Source organism: Marmota marmota, unplaced genomic scaffold (assembly GCF_001458135.2).
Source record: "Marmota marmota marmota unplaced genomic scaffold, marMar, whole genome shotgun sequence".
NCBI classification, from domain to species: Eukaryota; Metazoa; Chordata; class Mammalia; order Rodentia; family Sciuridae; genus Marmota; species Marmota marmota.
Genome location: NW_026000164.1, coordinates 4100376 through 4122124, shown reverse-complemented (window position 1 = coordinate 4122124; position 21749 = coordinate 4100376). Strand labels below are relative to the sequence as shown.

The 21749-nt window shown below is 41.1% G+C and overlaps 2 protein-coding genes across 2 annotated transcripts in view; both read left to right on the top strand.

Annotated features, from left to right (window-relative positions):
- Znf398 (zinc finger protein 398) overlaps positions 1-17415 on the top strand; it is a 35774-nt gene extending 18359 nt beyond the window's left edge. Inside the window, exons 6-7 of the mRNA XM_015493725.2 lie at positions 9836-9949; positions 11234-17415. Of these exons, the coding sequence (XP_015349211.2) occupies positions 9836-9949; positions 11234-12390 (1271 nt within the window). The 3' untranslated portion in view covers positions 12391-17415. The remainder of the gene's footprint in view (positions 1-9835; positions 9950-11233) is intronic.
- A 4128-nt stretch (positions 17416-21543) lies between these two features.
- Znf282 (zinc finger protein 282) overlaps positions 21544-21749 on the top strand; it is a 23756-nt gene continuing 23550 nt past the window's right edge. The window contains exon 1 of the mRNA XM_015493856.2: positions 21544-21743. Coding sequence (XP_015349342.1) covers positions 21688-21743 — 56 coding nt within the window. The 5' untranslated portion in view covers positions 21544-21687. The remainder of the gene's footprint in view (positions 21744-21749) is intronic.

Below are 21749 nucleotides of genomic sequence, written 5' to 3'. Positions count from 1 at the left end.
TAAGTGGGAGTAGAGATTATCCACTCTTCATCTCCCTTTCCTGGTCAGAACTAAGTAAGCAGGATTTCAGGGCTTCCTGAGCCATTCATTGGTAAATCAACTAGACTTTGAATGGGTATTTCTATCTTGGTAAATATAGAAGAGCTTGGAGATCACCTTGTATATTGCCATCACTGATCGTTACCACACATCTAAGGGTCCTTGATGAAAGTACTAAACCCTAGTTATTTACTAAAATAAACATGCTTACATGACAAGGAATCATGCAGGTGTGGAGTGCAGAGGCTCTGGGAAGGTGTGCCTGAGAGGTACAGAGGCCTAGCAGTCCACACAGTCCCTCCAGAGTACCCTTAACCAGTGGACCCTGATTTCACCTGCCTGGTTAGTGTGGATATTCCCAGATCTGGAGAGCTAGCAGAGAAAGCTGTGGTCCTGTTGTACCATCTCATGTCCTACCTTGGCTGTCAGAAAATCCTCATACATCTTTTTTCTTTGCTGAGTAGAAGTTCACAGAAAGTTTACTCTCCAGATACCTTTATCAGATGAACTTTGATCACTATCCCCTACACTGGCATTTTTTAAAATATCTTTTTATTTTGAAAATTTTCAAACAGAAAAATTGAAGCAATTTTATAGTAAACACCTAGCTATCCAGCACAAGATTCTACCACTAACAGTTTCTCAGCCTTCTTAATTCACATATATCTATCTCTGTACCCCTCTATCTGGCCATTCATCCATCAACCTGTTCTGTTTTTGACATATGTAAAATCAGTACAGACATCAGTACATTTCCTTCTAAATAGTTCAGCATCAATATTGTTAACCTAGGATTCAATATTTTTTTTTCCTTTTGAGGTAAATTTTACAAAATGTTCAAATCTTAAGTGTATCTTCTCTGGGTTTTGAGCAATACATACATCTGCTATACATATTTTTTAAGAATGTGTGGATGATTGCATATAGGTATTGAAATAGGTTTAATCTGATTAATCTCTATCATGATAAAGAATATGTCTAAAATAACATCACCAGATGGGTGATTTGATTATAGAAAGATTCATTATCCATGTATCTCTTTAGTCCATATTGTTAAGTGCCTGATGGTTCTCAGCTAGATTAATTGTATCATTTTATTTTGGGGGGATGGGTAAAAAAGATACAAGTAATTTGGTTTGATAATGATGTATCAAAGTTTCATTTAGCTGTTATCTTGTGAATTTATTTTAAAAGCCTTGGTTTTTAAGACTCTGTTTCTGGGTAGTCAACCTGCATACCTTAATACATTTTTTACTGAAAATGAACAATGTGTTTGATTTATTTAACACTCTGATTTTATTCTTTATAGTTTTAGCTTCCATTCATGATTCTCAAACTAGATATTTATCCAAACTCGAGAATAGGACTCATGTGACTTGGGTCAATCAATATGTTACATTAAAAAAAAAAAAAACCTCACAGAACTGGGCATTTAGTAGTACTCATAGCTAAGATTTGTTATGGCAAAAGGACACAAAGCAACATCATCAAAGGGAAAAGGTACCGAGGAAAGGAGAGACAAGCCTCCCTAAGCCTCTCCCAGGGACTTTGCAGAACACACTTACTTTCCCCCACGGTGAATTACAGCAACACATACAGAGTGTTGTCAACCAGAGCATCTCACCAGATACTCAGTACCAGGGTCTTCAGTTAGAGGCTGTCACACAGACACCCTCTGCCCATACCCAAATTCCAGACTCCCAGAAGAAAAGTAGGCAGCCGATATAAGCCACACTGCTTGACAAATAGTTTAGGCAGAATGAGTTACTTTTAGCATTTAGGGAAAGTTTTATATCAGTGTAGAGAATGGTTTGCTAGTCAGGGATGGACCCTGCAAGCAGGCCCTTCTAAGTCTGAGGCCTATTTTGAATCTTCTCCTTTCACTGAAGAATAGTATTTAATCACTGTCTAGTCATAGTCATTAAAAGACTGTTCCACACAAATATTAGGTGGAGGGTACTAACGTTAGGTTACTTTTGTGACAGGATTTAAAAAATATCTTTTTGGAGGCAGGAGGATGGCAAGTTCAAAGCCAACATCAGCAACTTAGTGAGGCCTTAAGCAACTTAGTGAAACCCTGTCTCAATATAAAAAATAAAAAGGACTGGGAATGTGGCTCAAAGGTAAAATGCCCTGGGTTCAAACCCCAGTACCAAAAAGGGGTAAAGAAATTAGAAGCCATGGACTCAGGCCAAGATTTTAGAATGACCCAAAATTAACTCAGTTCTTAAACTTACAGTCCAGGGAGATGTTTTTGACCATCAAAGTTCATTGCTGTTATCCTATCTTTATCTCTGGTCACTTTAATTCAGTAAAATCATTTTATTTTTTAATTTTTATTTTATTAATTTTAGTTGTTGATGAACCTTTATTTTTAATTTATATGTGGTGCTGAGAATCAAACCCAGTGCTTCACATATTCAAGGCAAGCACTCTACCACTGATCCACAACCCCAGCCCCTAAAATCATTTTTCTTAAAGAAAATCAATGATTAAGTCATATCCTAATTTATAATAATCCTGTATTTTTGCTTCAAGACTACATTAGCTTAATTTATTTGTGAATAAGAATCATCAAAATATAGAGGTTTTAACTTATTGCACAAATATTTAGCACATTCACCTGGCTAGGTTATAGACCTACACCTGTTTTACAAAGTTTGTTTTTTTTTTTTAAGTGTCTGTACTTTTAACCAATAGTTGTTACCCATCTCAAGTATTTTTATAACTTTCTTAGAAGCCAGATCTCAACATGTTTTATCTTAGCTGCTTTTCTAGACCTTTGCACAAATCCGAGAACCTCGAGTTTCTAGCCCCCTTTCAGAAAGCATGGTACATATAAGTTTAAAACACGCAGAAACAAATTAACTCAATCAGATTCACACTTAAAATAGCATTCAATCAATATAGACATTAAATTTATATTTATTGTGATTAGCCTTTTTATTTTTAACCACTCTCAAACATAAAATCTCAGCATTTATCTAGTTTTTCTCACTTGATTGGTATCCAGTTTTTCTCTATTCTCTGGTTTTCCCCGTGGCCTGCTACTTGCATGGTCCAATGACATGGCTTTCCTTTTGTGCATTCAGCATTGGGCCTGTGAGGAATATGCCTGTAGTGCCACTGTGCTGACCTGACCAGTGTCTGTTGTGCTGTCTCAGAGCAGGTGTCTGCACCAGGCCATCCAAGCTCCAGGCTCTCCGATTCTGTTTCACTTTCTCAAGGCCCTCCTTATATACTCGCACTGCTCTCCCTAGATTGTGGTTGACACTGCAGTGTTCTGTGTGTTCTGTGATAGCAGTGCTGAGAACCAGTAATCTGATAAAATACATATTTATTTAGTTGTTTTGATCCAGCTAGTTAAATGGCCAGAGGAACTTTTAGACGTTTGGCATCATTCAGAAAGAAGGGAGCTGCATGTGGTAATGTGGGCCTCTAGTCCCAGCTACTTGGGAAGCTGAGGTGGGAAGATCATTTGAGCTCAGGAGTTTGAGACCAGCCTGGACAACTAGACCCCATCTCAAAAAAGGGAGGGAAAAAAAAAAGGGAAAAAGAAATTCAGGGGCTAGGGTTGTAGCTCAGTGGTAGAGTGCTTGCCTAGCATGTGTGAGGCAGTGGGTTCAATCCTCAGCATCGCATAAGAATAAAATGAAGATATTGTGTTCACTTAAAATAAAAAATAAATATTAAAAAGAAAGAAAAGAAATTTAGCTTCTTGGTATGTCCCAAGTCCAGGCAAGACATTTAGCAAGGGGATTCTAGTAGTGCCAGCCACTTAAATTTCTAGAGAACTGGCTTGTTGTTTAGCTCTTCATAGCTTTTATGGTTGGCTTCTAACTAATATTGTAGGGAAAAGACTGGAAAGAATCCAAATGCTTATCAATCAGGGATTCTTGAATAAACAATGCTGCAGCTACGTAGTACGACTATAAAAAGGAGTGAGAAAGGTCTTACCACTATAGAGAGATCTCCAAAATATATTATGAAGTGAAAAATCCAAGGTGTAGTTTGTGTATTTTATGTGGTATGCCATACTGGGTCAGAGAGGGAAGGTATGAATGTATACATTTTTGCTTATATATTCACAAAGAAACGATGGAACATTAAAACAAAAACAAACCAGAATGACTTTCTCTGTATAGAGATGGAACCATAGAGATAGAACCTAAACTTCTCTAAATATACCTTATTTTATAGCTTTGATTTTAGAATGCTGTAAATATTTTTTTGGAATATTTTTTTGGATATCTTATTATGTATTTGATTTTGAATATTTTGAAATATATTTTGAATATTTTGAAAATCAAATACATAATAAGATATCCAAACCTAATGGTATGTTAGGTGACATGAACACACACAGATTTATTTCAAGTGACTTTAAAATTTAATGTTTTAACTGTATGTCCATAGAGAGACACATCCCAAAGACTAAAAGAACCACAAAACAACAACTTTGCATTCATATTTTATTAGTATATTGGTATCATTTTGGAATATATTTAGATAAAGCAAAGACCACGTTAATGTCATTAGAAATTAAGCTTTTTCAGGGTAAGAGAGGAAAAATACTAGTATAAAACAAAAGGATTTAATTTAAACCCAGTAATCTTACATATGAATCAGAAATATTAATATGGACTCATAACACTTTTCTTTCTCTAAGAAGTATGTCTTTTATAACTTTGTCCATTGAAAAGATCTAGAAACAATGATACCTGATATTATAGTTTGGATGTAAGATATCCCCCAAAGCTCACGTGTAAGATAATACAAGAAGGTTCAGGGAAGCCAGGTGTGGTGGTGTACACCTGTAATCCCAGCAGCTTGGGAGACTGAGGCAGGAAGATCACGAGTTCAAAGCCAGCCTCAGCAAAAAGCGAGGCACTAAGCAAGTCAGTGAGACCCTGTCTCTAAATAAAATACAAAATAGGGCTGGGATATGGCTCAATGGCTGAGTGTTCCTGAGTTCAATCCCTGGAAGCCCCCACATCCCCAAAAAAAAGGAGGTTCAGGTAAGAAATGATTGGGTTATGAAAGCCTTAACCCAATTAGTGAATCAATCACCTGATGGGATTAATTGTATGATGGCTGAAGGCGGGTAGGGTGTACCTTGGGGTACATAATTGTATTTGGCATGTGGAGGTCTCTCTGCTTCATAATAATCATGTGAGCGTTTCCTTCTACCACACTCTTCTACCATGATGTTCAGCCTCACTGTGAGCCCTGAGGAATGGAGTCTGCTGTCTATGGATTGAGATCTCTGAAACTGTGAGCCCCTAAATAAATTTTTCCTCCCCTAAAATTGTTCTGGTCAGAACTTTTAGTTACAGCATCAAAAACCTGACTAAAACACTTGATTTGTAATTAGCAGCCTTATCTTAAGTCCCATTTCTCAGAGTGGTCATTGATTTTTGAGCCTGGAACAAGAAATGTATTTATTTACTACAGTGATGCAAGGTTGGTTTAACATAAGGAAATCAATAGACAAAATTCATCACATCAATAGACTTAAAGACAAGAATCATATGATTATCTCAATAGATACAGAAAAAGCATTTGACAAAATTCAGCATCCATTCATGTTCAAAATACTAGGAAAACTAGGGATAGTCGAAATGTACCTCAACATTTTATAAGCTTTATAAGTTAAACCCAAGGCCAATATCATTTTAAATGGAGAAAACTTGAAAGCATTCCCTCTAAAAACTGGAACAAAACAAGAATGCACTCTTTTACTCTTTTGGTGGTGCTGGGGATTGAACCCAGAGCCTTATGCATGCAAGGCAAGCACTCTACCCACTAAGCTATATCCCTGGCCCAGGCTGCCCTCTTTCACTATCTCTATTCAACCTAGTCCTGGAAACCCACATAAATTAGAAGAAAGAAATTAAAGGGATACAATAAGAAAAGAACTCAAACAACACCCATAAATCAATTGCATTCCTATACATCAGTGATGAATTGGCTGAAAGACAAAGTAGGAAAATTATCCCATTCATAATAGCCTCAAAAAAATTGGAAATAAATCTAACAAAAGAGGTGAAAGACCTCTACAATGAAAACTACAGCACACTAAAGAAAGAAATTGAAGAAGTGGTAAGATCTGCCATGTTCTTAGATAAGCAGAATTAATATTGTCAAAATGGCCATACTACCAAAAGTGCTATATAGATTTGATGCAACTCCTATTAAGATTCTGATAATATTCTTCATAGAAATATAAAAAACAGTCATGAAATTCATGTGGAAAAATAAGAGGCCCAGAATAGTCAAAGCTATCCTCAGCAAGAAAAGTGAAGTAGGAGGCTTCACAATACCAGATCTTAAATTATATTACAGAGCTATAGTAACAAAAATGGCATGGTATTAGAACCAAAACAGAAATGAAAACCAATGGTACAGAATAGAAGATACAGAGACAAACCCACATAAATATAGTTATCTCATACTAGACAAAGGTGCCATAAACATAGGTTGGAGAAAAGATAGCCTCTTCAACAAATGAGGCTTGGGAAACTGTAAATCTATATGTAACAAAATGAAATTAGACCCCTGCTTTCACCCTGCACAAAACTCACTAGAAAAAAAAAATAGGCCTAAATCTTTATCATGTCAGCTTAAGAACTGACTTCTTCAACAAGAGTCCTAAAGCACAAGAAGTAAAATCAAGAATCAATAAATGGGATGGTATCAAACTAAAATGTTTCTTCACAGCAAAGGAAATAAGAATGTGAAGAGAGTGCCTATAGAATAGGAGAAAATCTTTGCCACCTGCCTCAGAGCATTAATCTCCAGGATATATAAAGAACTCACACACACACACACACACACAGAGAAAAAAAAAAAAAACCCAACCCCAAAAACCCAATCAATAAATGGGCAAAGGAACTGAACATGCACTTCACAGATGAAGAAATATGAATAGTTAAAAAATATATGAAAAAATGTTCAATATCACTAGCAATTAGAGAATGCAAATTCTCTAATACCCTGAGATTCCATCTCACTCCAGTCAGAATGGCAATTATCAAGAATATAAGTAACAATAAATCTTGGTGAGGATATGGAGGAAAAGGTACACTTATAAATTGCTGGTGGAACTGCAAAATGGTGCAACCACTCTGGAAAGCAGTCTGGAGATTTCTCAGAAAACTCTGAATGGAACTACCATTTGACCTAGTTATTCCACTCCTTGGTTTATACCCAAAAGGACTTAAAATTGGCATACTATAGTGATACAGACACATCAATGTTTATAGCAGCTCAATTCACAATGGAACCAAGCTAGGTATCAATAGATGAATGGATAAAGAAAATGTATATATACACAATGGAATATTATTAGCCATAAAGAACTATGAAATTGTGGCATTTGCTGGTAAATAGATGGAACTGGAGATTATTGTGCTAAGTTAAGTAAGCCAATCCCCCAAATCAAAGGCCAAATGTTCTCTCTGATGTGCAGATGCTAATACACAATGGGGAGCAGGGGGGATAGAAGTTCATTAGATTAGACAAAGGGGAATGAAGGGAAGGGAGGGAGGATGGGAATAGGAAAGACAGTAGAATGAATCAGACATAACTTTCCTACGTTCATATATGAATACATGACCAGTGTAACACCACATCATGTACAACCACAAAAATGGGAAGTTATACTCAATGTACAATACGCCAAAATAGATTCTACTGTTGTATGTAAGTAAAAAGAACAAAAACCCCAGAGCTGGGGTTGTGGCTCAGTGGCAGAGCGCTTGTGAGGCACTGGGTTCAATCCTCAGCACCACATAAAAATAAAAAAGATATTGTGTGCATCTATGACTAAAAAATAAAAGATTTTTTTTAAAAAAAGAACAAAAATATTTAAAAGAAAAAGAAATGTACTTACTAGCTGAGCCTGCTATAGTTTGTCATGCCAGAAATGAGGGAAACCAGGCATCTGGGGTCATATGAGAAGCACATCAGGCCTATTCCATTGGCCAAAGAAGAGAAAAATTAAGTCTTAAAAAGAATAATGACTACAGTAGATTGATGCTAATCAAATATATAACATTCTATCAATTTGTAATGATCAACAATAATATAAAGTCAAATCCGCTTGAATGGCATTTGGAGGTTTCTAGAGCACTAACTCATTATTTGCGAAAGAGAAAATTGTGAAAGAGAAACAGGTAAGCCTTAATGTAAGCCATGTTTTTGATGGTTGAAGTGTTTCTTAGGAGCTCCTCTTCTTCACACCCACTGCCCCTTTTTCTTTACGTCTGTGTGTTTGTATAAGGTCTGGGTGGGAACAAAGATAAAGCTGCACTGGTGACACATACAGCCATGCCTGCAGCCCACGTAGTAAGTGGGAAGGCAGCCTGCCGCCTGTGTGCAAACCTGCACTCCCGGCTCTCCACATAATGGACAGTGTTTGGCCCTGGTTGTACCCACTGCTTCTTTTTGATCTCAGCACACATTAGATTCCAGCCATCTCCAGCTGACTTAAAAGCACTGGGCAAAAGAGTGAGTGCTGTTCATTTGCTAGAAATAAAACCATACCCTGCCTACAAGGCTTTTTTGAGAAATAACTATAGAGAGCTTGAGTTTACTCTCTGGGTCTTGCCAGCTTGCCAGCTTGTCCTTTTAGGCCAAAAAAGGCCACCCAGATCCAGGCTGGAATAGCAAGCATCTGCACTGACCAAATGAGGCCTTCAGAGGCAATGCTGTTTTTGTTCTAAAAGAATCCCAAGACCTGAAGGACCAGGGCTCAGGACCCAATGGCCTGTATCATTTAATAAGCAAAGATAATATGATATCTGAGGAGAAGTCCAGAATTGGAAATCTGAAAGTATATATATATATATATATATATATTTTTTTTTTTTTTGAAAGTATATTTTTGAGGAGTCAAATTCTGTGTTTAAACTGATTTGATTTTGTAATTCTGGAAGTATATTTCTCTTTTAATTAATGTTTAAAAAGCCATTTTGGTCATCTCATTCTTTGCTTATTTTCTTTTTGTGTGCAAATCTTTGATAATATGGTACTTCACTGTAAATACTTCCTTACTGGTAATTTAGTTAACCTATAGGCTCTTCTACTTAAAAGGAGAAAATATTGCCTGCTCTGCTGTTTCACAAACTGTGAGAGAAAAGTGAAAATATGTTGAATATAAGAGTGTTACCAGGCTGGGGCTGTAGTTCAGTGGTAGAGTGCTTGCCTACTATGTGTGAGGTACTGGGTTTGATCCTCAGCACCACATAAAAATAAATAAATAAAATAAAGGTATTGTGTCCATCTACAAGTAAAATAAATAACTAAATAGATAGATAAATAAGAATGCTACTGGGCTGGGGTTGTGGTTCAGTGGTAGAGTACTTGCCTAGTATGTGTGAGGCCCTGGGTTTGATCCTTAGCACCACATAAAAATAAATAAATAAAAAGATATTGAATCCAACTAAAACTAAAAATAAATATTTAAAAAAAGAATGCTACTGAAATTAAAAGTACTGTTTTTTCTAGATTATTTCAGAATATCGTCTCCAAAATAAAGATTGTAATTTGTTTTTTAATAGGCTCACTGAAAACAAGAGAATCAAGCCGAGAATATCATATAAAAATACATCAATTTGATTTCATTTTGAAATGATTCTCTAGAGTTTTATGCATTTTCTTATAAGCTGCCTATCTTGTTACAGTTAGTTAGAAATAAAATTTGGGCAAAATGCAGTGTTCTACAAACCAATGTGATTAATTTTGTCTTCTGATTCAAGTCCCTGAAGTTCATTCTCTTTTCCCCCACAAATAGAGCCTGGTCTTTCAACATCAGATATTCTGTCTTGGATTAAACAAGAGGAAGAGCCTCAGGTTGGGGCCCCACAGGAGTCCAAGGAGAGCGATATCTACAAAGGCACCCATGCAGGTGAGTAACAGCCCAGACAGATGCTCCTGTCCAAATCCAGTTTATGCTAGGAGTGACCAGAGAAGCCGCAGCAGGAATGGGGTTTTAAAGGCAAAGTAGTGGGAGAAAAAAAGACCTGGTCGAATTAAGCCATAAAAGGCACTAAGATGAATTGCAAGTGAGAAAACACACTCAAATGAAAGACAAATTGGAATGGTTAGAGCTGGGGGTGGAGCTCAGTGGTAAAACATGTTCTTAGCATGCACATGTCCTTGGGCTTAATCCCAAGCACTACAATAAAAAACAAATTGGAATTATGAAAGGAAGAAAAACAAGTGCATTCAGATGGACCAGAAGTATGAAGATGGGAAAAGACAGAAAAACATTTGAAGATCATGTAAAAAGTATAAAACAAAAATAGGGAGTGGGGTGGGGAGACAGGTGATAGAGACAGGAATGTTGTTGAAGAGATGCAAGTGGAAATGTTAATCACATTCAATGAAAGGAAAAGCGATGATGGGAGAAGAAATAGAAATGGCTTCCTTCTAAGATATTTTTATAATTCCATTTTGCCAGTGGAATTATAAAAGAGAATCTCAAGGTCAGAAGTGATCCAACTGTTTATATAACTAAATACACTCTTTTAAAAATATCTTCCAAGCCCTGTATTCCTTTAGATTCAGTAAAGTACAAATGAAAAATAAGACAGTTTCTGTCCTTCAAGAAACTGACCCTGGGAACACATATGTTGTTATGTGGCAAGGGCTATATAAGCATAACAGAAATGAGAATATTTCTGATATTTAAATAAGGTATAAAGAAGGACATGAAGCCAGAAGTGGGCCTAGAAGGGTAATTGGTTTGAGATGGCTGGATATAATTTGGTAAGATGGGGAAAGGAGGGAGGTATTCTACAGAAGGGAGAACAGATGCAGAAGTAAAATGCTTACCCTATTTTCAGGGAAAGTGGAACAGAGAAGAATAAGAATAGATAAATAGGTGATTTTAGGCATTGTCCCAACAGGCAATAAAGTTCTTGAGCAGAGGTGAAACATACAGTAATGTGGAGAAGACTGATGCCAAGAGTGTTCCTTTTTCAACAGGGAGCATCAAAGAGTACAGCCTTAATTCTGATTTGCCACAGGGACTGCTACACCTTGATTAATATCACAGCAGCCCTCTGCTGTGTTGTTTATCTTAGCAGCTCAGAGCTGAGAGCAAACCTGTTGGAGCTGGGTAGGAACTTGTGAGGGTTGCCGGTGAGACAGCTCCTGAGGGGAGTAACTCTTGAGTCCTTTCTTTCAGATGAAGAGCTCGTCATCAAAGCCGAGGGCCTTGCTAGAGCCTCCTTATGCCCTGAAGTTCCTGTTGCGTTCTCTGCTCCAGCACCACCAGCAGCAAAGGATGCTTTTTCAGATGTGGCTTTCAAACACCAGCAGTCCACTCCCATGACACCTTTTGGACGTGCAGCCAGTGACTTGCCTGAAGCCTCAGAGGGACAAGTGACTTTTACTCAATTGGGTAGCTACCCTCTCCCACCTCCAGTTGGGGAGCAGCTGTTCTCGTGCCACCACTGTGGCAAGAGTCTAAACCAGGACATGTTGCTGACTCATCAATGTGGCCACACTAGCGAGCATCCCTTACCCTGTGCCCAGTGCCCCAAGCACTTTGCCCCGCAGACGGACCTTGGCAGCACCTCCCAGGACCATGCCAGTGAGCCACCCCCCACCTGCCCACATTGCGCCCGGACTTTCACTCACCCCTCAAGACTCACCTACCACCTTCGAGTCCATAACAGCACTGAGCGCCCTTTCCCCTGTCCGGATTGCCCCAAGCGCTTTGCTGACCAGGCGCGACTCACGAGTCATAGGCGGGCTCACGCCAGTGAGAGGCCCTTCCGCTGCACACAGTGTGGCAGGAGCTTCAGCCTGAAGATCAGCCTCCTGCTGCATCAGCGTGGGCACGCACAGGAGCGCCCATTCTCCTGCCCTCAGTGTGGCATCGACTTCAATGGCCACTCGGCCCTGATCCGCCACCAGATGATCCACACGGGCGAGCGGCCATACCCCTGCACTGACTGCAGCAAGAGCTTCATGCGCAAGGAGCATCTGCTCAACCACCGGCGGCTGCACACGGGTGAGCGGCCCTTCCAGTGTGCGCACTGCGGCAAGAGCTTCATCCGCAAGCATCACCTCATGAAGCACCAGCGCATCCACACGGGCGAGAGGCCCTACCCCTGTGCCCTCTGTGGCAGGAGCTTCCGCTACAAGCAGACGCTCAAGGACCACCTGCGTTCGGGCCACAATGGAGGCTGTGTGGGCGAAAGCGACCCTGCCACACGGCCCCCCGACCCACCTGGTCCACTCCTAGCTGGCCTCGAAACCTCTGGCCTGGGTGTTAGCACGGAAGGTCTAGAGACCAATCAGTGGTATGGGGAAGGGAGTGGAGGGGGTGGGTTGTAAGTCTGGTTTAGCTACGCTCACGACAGGACAGAAAGTCTATATGAAGCCCCCAAGCCCTCCACCACTCGCAGTAATTATTATCTGACGCATAAGAGATTTGGTTCCTCTATACTTCACTGGAGATATGCTTATGTTTTGGAACTTAACAAAAGTACAATACCAGAAATACAGAAAGACCTGGAAAAGAGCCCCGCAGCCCCATCTTTTCAAAGATACCACAAAAACAGAAGTCAAAAATATTACAGAGAGGTTGGGAAGCAAGAGTCAACCTCAGTTTATCCTGTTCCAGGAAAGCAAAATGAGAACGGACTGCGTCTAGGTAGAGATAAGTGCATGGAAAGAGCCCTCAAGCATGAAGCAGGTCATCAGGCATGAGAATGTGCCAGGCCTTTCATTAATTCCTCCAGGTGAGGTAACTTTGGAAGAATGGGCCTTAGCCACTGTTTATGTTGCTGCCTCCTGGACACCAGCCGGGCTCTGTTCACACAGCTGCGCAGCCGCCTGTCCCTGAAACAGGAGGACTGAGACTGCCTCCTAGCTTTCCCACCTTGTCTTTTAATACATTCTGTCAATACCTGCGAACAAAAACCCGACTTAAATAGCTTATTTAGGAGAACAGTTCTTAACTTTTGCTGGCTTGGTTCGAAGCATTCAAGCTGTTGTATTGGTATTTAAACTGTCAGAAATCTTTGCCAAGGTCCTGGTTAGAAAATTGGAAGCAGAGTTCTCAGCCCAGCTTTAAAAGCTAGAGATCCCAAGAAGTAGCTGGTGTAACAATCATAGAACTGCTTGAACTGCTTAAAACCTGTGCCTCAAACAGAATTTTAGAGTGTTTTATGTCACATTCTCCCTTATCTTTTCCAAGCTAGTAAGCTGGCTTTTCCATTCCTGGTATCTGCTTGTCTTGATGATGATCAGCAGCAAAGATCACAGCACTTTCCTGAAACATTAAGGAGTTTCAGAAAGTGCTGCTGAGCTCTGGGCTTTTGTTTCCTCTAGCCAGTCACAGTGTTGTAATGTGGCATTCTCATTCTCGAATTCAGCAGGGAGGCTGTCTGGTCCCCCCCACCTGGCCCTACTCCATTGGCACCTCCTAGGTCACTTAGAGCTGAACACCACATGCAGACAAGGATGACCTGTCTTGCCTGTTACGCTTTTAGGTAACTCAGCTACCATGGTTTTTTTCCTTGGGGTCACTGTTACCTGGGCAGATCTGAACCTAGTTCTGCTCCTCAACGTCTTTGCAACTAGTTAAAAGCCCTTTTTTCTTTATAGCTCTCAAATTTCAACTGCAAATTGAGACTGGTAAAAGTGGGAAAGTTAGCCTCTAGAAATTAAAAAAAAAAAAAAAAAATCCTGTGATACATTCCTTCTCCTGCCAAAATCCCTGTCTTTGGCCTCTGTCCAGGTGAAGCTAAATATGACAGCAAAATCAAAGCAAAGGTTCTTGCAGAAACTTGACTGAAATTGATTTGATTTATTGTTTTGCTCATGCTTAGAGCCTGAGGTAGAAGAGAGAATGCAAAAGCCCTATGTCTTGGGCAGAAAAGTTGTTTATTCCCATACCCTCTTGTTTCCTCTGATTCTTCTCTGATGCCTGGAACAAGGTCTGGGACTATTTTGACAGGACACTTTCTTGATAAGTGATAAGGAAGGGACATGTTTTCTCCTTATCACTGAATCCACCTTTACTCTGCCTCATTCTGTGTAGCCCTGCTAGGAGAGAATGTTAGTCCAGCTGGCTGTGCTCCTGGGAAGTCTCTGTCTGAAAAGGCTGCTCTTCAGGATAGTCACATTTATAAAACACTGTTTTGTGACATTCATAATACCAGGGACTATGGGAGACATAAGAAATGTGTGTGAGACCTGGGCTGCTGTCTTAACTTTCAGTCTATAGACAATGAAAAAAATCCAAGGAAATAGAACAAGACGAATGATGGGCAGAACCCTGGTATGTTGGGATCAAGAGCTTTCTAACCACAATCTGGCCCACACCAGGAAAACTTGGAGGAGTTCTGGGAATCCCAAAATCAGGGTTCTACCTTCGTTGATGCACTAGGAACTTCAGTGTGAGATTCAGTTCTGGTTTGCACCTTGATTCCCCCAGTTAAAAGGGAAAAGAGTCAAGGCACCATCTTTAGGAGGTGAGCTCTCTTTGGAATGGATTCAAGCATCTGCCAGAGTATGCTGGAGGAGGGATTCCTACATTAGATGTGATGTGGGACCAGATAACATCTAAAATTCATTGACTGAAAAGATTCACTGAGAATACAACTAATAACAAGAGAGACCTGTGCATTAAAATGTGGCAGATAGATACCACAGCCCTTTCTGCTAAGAACTGTAGCCAACAGGGACCTAATTTTGGCAAAAAGTGAACATAATCCAAATGCCACTGGAGCAAGAGTCATAAAGCTTTATGAAAGGGAATGTGCAGGCCATCCCAGAAAGACAAGCATGTGGAAACCTAATCCTCAGCCTTGACACAAGGCAGGGAGTTCAACTATTGTGGGTTCTGTTCTTTCCCTTCATCAGGCCCCATCAGGTAGAACTCCAGGCCCCCTCTAAAGGGTTTTTCTGCTAATGATTCAGAAATGGATCAGTGGGAAAGATGAGATAGAGTTCAATGAAGTTTTCAGCATGTGGAGGAGAAATTCATGTTCCATCAAGTGCTCCTGAGAGAAACCATGCTGAGAGAAGCACCTGAGGCCTGGGGACACAATAGGGAAGAGGAAACCCCAGAGCTGTGCTCCTCGCCTGTCCTTCTGACTGGCACACAAGCACCCTCTCCTCTGGAGTAGATCCAGATGTTGACTAACCAATCACTCTGCTTACTACGTTTCCATGGTTACCATTGGATGTGCCCCTAGTGCAGCCTCAAATGTGAGAATAAATGGAAGTTGGTTGATTGTCTAGAAAGTGAAAGGTGACTCTGAGCCTCTTCTGCTGGACACCTGGTACTGAAGACACCTTAGGTGGACTCTGGCTAGATCCATGTTCTACACAATTCCTCCACCACAATTCCACCACTGGTGGGGATCCCTGCTGGGCTTCTCTCAGCCAAACCCTGTAGCTTGCTAGGCATTAACATGCACAGTCCCCAAAAAATCTTGTTGATAAAGGGTCTGAGTCCCTTTTTTTCTTTCAAATAGGATGGAAGTCCTAAATTTCTGCTCATATTTCCTCTGAGGCAAGGGTAGGACCCCCCCACTCCCCAGGTCTTGGCTTCTGCAACATCAAAATGCCCCTTCAGCAGCTGTCTGAGGGTTGTAAATAGCTAGTCTTCTCAAAAGGTTGTTATAGACAAGACCTCTGATGTTAGCAGATAGGTTTTTTTCCTGTGGTTTTGAGGGACACTTCTGGCCCTGTTGCATTAATTCTGGTTCCCTATCTGTAGCAAAGGAGAATTTATTTCTCACATGTCTGTGAAAGGCTGTTGTGTGTTTTGGAAAGTTTCAGGATCTTTCAGGCAAAAGATACTTGAGTTAGGTCAGGTTGGTGTGATGATGGGATGGGACCAGGAGAGCATAGGGCCTTGATGTAAGGGTGCACAGTGTGGGTTAGAGCAGTGCCAAGGGCAAGAACTCTGGTCAGATCTAGATTCAGGTCCTGCTAAGTAATAGGTCTGTTATTTAACCATCTTGAACCTTAGTTTCACTATCAGTAAAGTAGGGATTTGAGACCTATTCTCAGAGGTGTTAGGGTATGCATGGAAACCCATGTGAAGTATTTAGCACAGAGCCTGTGACACAAGGAGGAGGTCACAGATCCTGGTTGAATTGGAGGTGCAAGTGTCAAAAACTGAGCTGCCCTGCAGGGCACAGGGTGGCTGGGAGCTCAGCCTTTTGCCTAACATTATCTTTTGCTTCTATTTAGGCTGGCCTATTTTTTCCTGTGTCTCCCAGCTCCAATAAGTTTCTGTGTGCCATGACCTCATGAGGCTGATTCTCTTTGATATTTCGTAAATTCTTTAATAAGGAGTCTGCCCAGCTCCTCTTCCTATGTGAGGACCCAGAAGTTTCCAGCCAACCCTTGTGGTTACGAGCTTATCCTGGTTCAGTTGGCTGGAGTCAGTAGTGGAAATCCTACAGCTCCTGCACCAAGATCTGTGGGCTGGTGGATTCACTTGGGAATGGGCAGTGACTGTATGACATTTCTAGTACTAGAGAATCTATCCTTAGACCAGAGCATATTGTCACTTGCATAAAGGAACTGGAAGGTGCTGCTTGTCTTGTAAAATAAATGTCATTAGGAGTCAAGGGAGGGTGTTACTCATCCCTTTCTGGCCCTGCTCCAGTTTCTTTTTAAATGAATAACTGGCCACAATCACACAAATGACTCTTGTCAGCTTGGTCAAATAAATTGCCTCTTCCAAAAATATCACCTCTAAGACTAACTACCCGTCAAAGCAGAATGATGCAGCCAAACCAGAGAAGCCATAAAAGCATCGTGCAGCAAATCTCCCCAAGATAGCCAGGTTTCATTTCAAATAAAATGTCCGATAAAACCTTGCTGAACTATGTGGCTTTGTCTTTATTAGTAAAGCCATTATTTGCTTTAAAATCTTGAGACTGGCCTAAAAATTAAGCTACCCAAGGGCTAAGGTATAGCTCAGTGGTAGAACACTTGCTTAGCATGTGTGAGGCCTAGTTCCATCTCCAGTACTATAAAGCAAAACAAAACTATCCCAAACACAGACTATGTCTCATTTTGTTTCCCTCATGGTGTTGGGCATCGGGATACTCAGTATATTGTGGGAAGACCACAAGAGTGGTTAAAAACTGGATTTTGGTCCCAGCATAACATTCTGTACTTGATGTGGGGCAAACTAATTTATGAAGATCTTGTTTTCCCAATTCTAATGTGAAGATTGAAGAAGATGGTAAAATATGGTCCCTTCTGAATCTAAAATTACAGAACTTAAGATTTTTACTTCTGGGTTCTCTTTTCTGTTTTTACTCCAGATTCTATTAGTGATTGTTTTTAACACAGCAGAATAAACACTTGCATTTATTACAGAATAAAGAGTATAATCCTAATTATAAAAAAAAGGGTTAAACAATTTGAAATTATGGATGCATATGATACTACGTAGGTAAATCAGTTCTTGGCCTTGAGTTTATAATTTCTTAAAATGGTGTTATAAAGACAATAACTGCTAACCAACCTTAGTGAGTAAACAACAAGATAAAAACTATGAATAAGAATAATTAAACCAATCATATTTATGTTATTAGATATTAAGTAATAATTTGGGATTTTCATTTCCCCAGATGATCTTTTGGGCCAAGACAAGGACTAGTGCTGTTGCACTAGTTAGTTCCTGACTGCACCTGAGAATGACTCAGGGTTCAGAAGAAGACATTTGTGTCAGGGCCTACCCTGGCATGGCTTCATTGTCTGTGATGGAGCCTGTGTGTTTCTGAGTTCCCCTAAGTGATTCTAATGTGCCTGTGAGATAGAAAAGATCCTAGGAAGAGGAAGACAGGCATTGGTCAGTGAGCCTTACTAGAGCAGTGAGCTATGGATCAGAGATGAATAAAGGTCTTGGAATCCACAGTGGGAAGCTGTAACTCGACAGTGGAGGCAGGACTTAGGGAAATAGGATATGGAAATGGTATTTGAAAAAGTTCTGACTTCTCTCCATAGTTAGGCAAGCTAGAGGCAGTGGGGAAAGCAGCATTCATTTCTGCTGCACCTTCTGTGTGCCATGTCCAAAGACCACACGCTGGCAGGACTGGGCAGGATATGCACAGCTGAGAGGGATGCCAGCACCCGTGCTGCAGACTTTCCTAACCTCCTGAGGCCTGCACCTTCTTGTAAGAGGAGTTTGCAGAAAAACAAGGGACTTTGGTGACATTATTACCAACTTGAATTAACAATCATACCTTACTTTTGCATTTGGAAACACTGGTACATTTTGTCATGAGCACTAGACTCTATTTTAGATGAATCTTGACCATTTTAGTAATTAAACAAGCACTTAAAATTTGGAGGGCTGCCTTTGAAAGGACACACTGCAATTACATATAGCATATCTTCTGCATAAAGGATTCCTAAGCCTTGGGTGCTCACTGAGTTAAAACAGTTTCAATGATTGAACATTACTTCTGTAGTATCACAAAGTCATTAAGAACCAAAGAGAAGCATGTAATCCCAGTGACTCTGGAGGCTGGGCCAGGACAATCAAAAACTCAAGGCCCACCTCAGTAACTGAGTGAGAACTTGTCTCAAAATTAAAAGGGCTGGAGATGTAGCTTGGTGATAAGCTGTTGCCCCTCAGTTCAATGCCCACTACCAGAAGAAAACTAAGAGAAGCCAATGAAGGTCACTTGTCTATAGTGTCAAACTTGGAAAGGAGATGAAATGCTTAAGTGAAGCAGCCTAAGAATAAACTCAAGAAGGGAAAAAGTATATTCCCAAACTTTGCATAGGCTTAAAGCAAACATTTTTGGAAGAGAAATGGGTGTTTGAGTTAAAATGTTGGCAAAAGATGGGTCTGTAAAAAGGATGCTGAAAACTCTTTGGCAAGAGCAAAATGCCCTTAAAACTTTTGTAAAGTTACACAAAACATTTGGCTGTGGCCCCACATCAACCCTCCTTCCAGTACAGTGGTCTTGGAGCTCTGTCACTTTACCCTGAGCACCCATCCCCTCAGAATGCTCTGCCTCTAGAGGTGAGGAGGTCAATGACATTGTAGCCTAAAGCATTGACCTCCCTTGGAGGTGGGTCTAACTAGGCACAGTGTCTTTATTCATTTTTATTTTTTAATATTTATTTTCTAGTTATAGGTGAATGTAATATCTTTATTTTATTTTCATATGGTGCTGAGGATGGAACCCAGTGCCTCACGCATGCTAGGTGAGTGCCCTGCCTCTGAGCCACAACCCCAGCCTTGTCTTTTATTTTTTTAGATATTGTTTTTTAGTTGCAGTTGGACACATACCTTTATTATATTTATTTTTATGCACTACTTAGGGTGCCTTACATGTCCAGGCAAGTGCTCTACCACTGAACTACACTCAAGCCCATAGGCACAGTGTGAAGTGAAAGTGAAGATGGGAACCTGTGAACATGGACGTGCCGGTGGGAAGAGAGCCCGAGGCTCTGAGGCTGTCCTCATCTCCCTTTCCCATGGGCCACCTTGGTAGTTCTTGACCTGCTTGTTAAATGAGAGGTGGGTGAAACTAAGTCAAAGAACAGATCTGGTTATCTTCTTCCCTTAGCCAAGAGTGAATCCGGAGGTTTCCCTCAAATAAATCTCAGGAGTTGTTGAAAGAACACAGCACCAGAAATCTTTAGAAAATGGTAGATAAATAAATGTTCCAGTTTTACGAATCCCCTCTCTTTTGGCCTCTCTGGCATCCATTAGTTGAGCATCTACCACTTCAAATGCCCTATCCATTGCAGTAGCTATAGAATTTCCAGGTGGAGAGAAGGAAGGCATCAAGGCCAACCTGACAGGTCAAGGGGCCAGGCTTGGGGCCTTCCAAGAAATCTGTTGTAACCATGATACTTGACATTTTCCTCAAGGATAACTCAAGGACATCTCCAAGGGCAGGATGGGTTTCCACCATCGGATGTCTCAGCCTCATTAACCCTTTGTAACTGCAGTACCAATAGTAGGGTCCATGACCTGTGTGGCTTTAGTAGCTCCCTCCTTGTGCCCTTTGTTTTTTCCTTTAGGGAAGTACTCCTTAAACACCCTCAAATGTCTACCCTTCTGCTTGTATCCATTATGGGTTTTTATGGTCTGTTGTTTCTAGGCTCAGTGGTTATAAAATAATGCCACCAACTGAAGCCTGTGCACTTAATTCTGTTGAAGTTGTGTAGCTTTGTTCATATACAGCAGTGAACTATATCTCTAGCTCTGAGCAGCCACTCTGGTCACAAGTGGTGAAGATGTGGATGGCCAGGTGAAAATCCAACCTCTGCAAAGGAGAAAGTGTATAAATGCACCATCTTTTGTATAAAAAGAGTTGTAGCTATAACTTATTAAAAAGGAAGGGAAGTAATCTTAACAATTTTATCCTAAAAAGATACTTGCATGCTTGGGACTGTCCTAGTCCTCCATTCCCTATCTCTAGGAAAGAGGGGAGATAGTTGATGCTCTGTGGGTCAGAATGTGTGCTCTGAGGTGTGGCTTGCTGGCAGAAATGAATTAGCCTGGTTCCCCTAATAATATTGACATTATATTTACCACAGAGGGAGGCAGCTTGAGGCCAGGAAAGAAGGGAAACCGCTGAGTTCTGGGAGCATAACCTTTATCAGTCCCTAATCTCCCTGAGGATAATACTAACTCCATGAAATACTCCTTTCTATATCCTGGAAGTGTGCCTAACAGAGAAAGTATGTACTTGATAATGGCCCTTCTGAATATAGAACTGTAAACACGTGTCTCCCTTGGGCCCATAATGTTCTTTATTTTACTAAGTGCAATGGAACTCAGGCACCAGTAGGTCTGTTTCTCAGGGGGTGATAAGACTTGGAGATCTCTGTTCTTAAGATAAGCACTGGTCCTTTAGGGAGACCAGGTAGACACTATATTGCTGATAATTACAAGGATTTCTCCTTGGGTGAGGGATAACTGTCTTCCCTGAGTGCCCACTATATGCCAGGCAGAAGTCTCATCTCATTTAATTTCACAGCATTAAAATAGACCAGGGTAGGCATTATTTTCTTCATTTATATGGGAGGGGAAAAAAAGAGAAAATATAAAGTAAATTTAAAAAAAAAAGAAAAAATATATATGGGAGGAAAACGTGAGGCTCGGAGAAGTTAAATTGCTCAAAGTCACAGCTAGCAAGTGGCGATTTGGAATTTAAACTCAGGTGTCTACAACTGTGAAGCTGCACCCTCTGCCTAAGAGTACCTGGAGCATAGTAGGTGTTCAGTAAACGTTTCAGTAAAAATTTCAGAAGGCACCATTTTCTCCTGGGATGCCCAATATATTTGTAGAATTAGCAGAAAACGGGCCCGCAGTCCAGGGCCCTGCCTTGCTTGGGACTTGAAGGCAGGCCGTCGAGCGGACCCCTGACCTCGGGCGGAGCCGCCACATCGCTCTGCGGGCGGCGGTGGCTCCAACCCAGAGTGGCCGCGGCCAGCCCCCGCGGGCGGGCAGGAGCTCCGAAGCCATTGGCTGGCGCGCCGGCTGCGGAGGGCGGGGAGCGCCGCCGAAGGGGACTGTTTGCTCCTACGGGCTGTAGATGGAGCTGTCCGGCCCCGGCGAGGGGGAAGGCGCCTGGAAAACGTTCTTCTTCTCCCTGGCCGGCCCGAGCGGGGAACAGCACTCCCAGGATGCAGTTTGTGTCAACACGGCCGCAGCCTCAGCAGCTGGGCATCCAGGGCCTGGGGCTGGA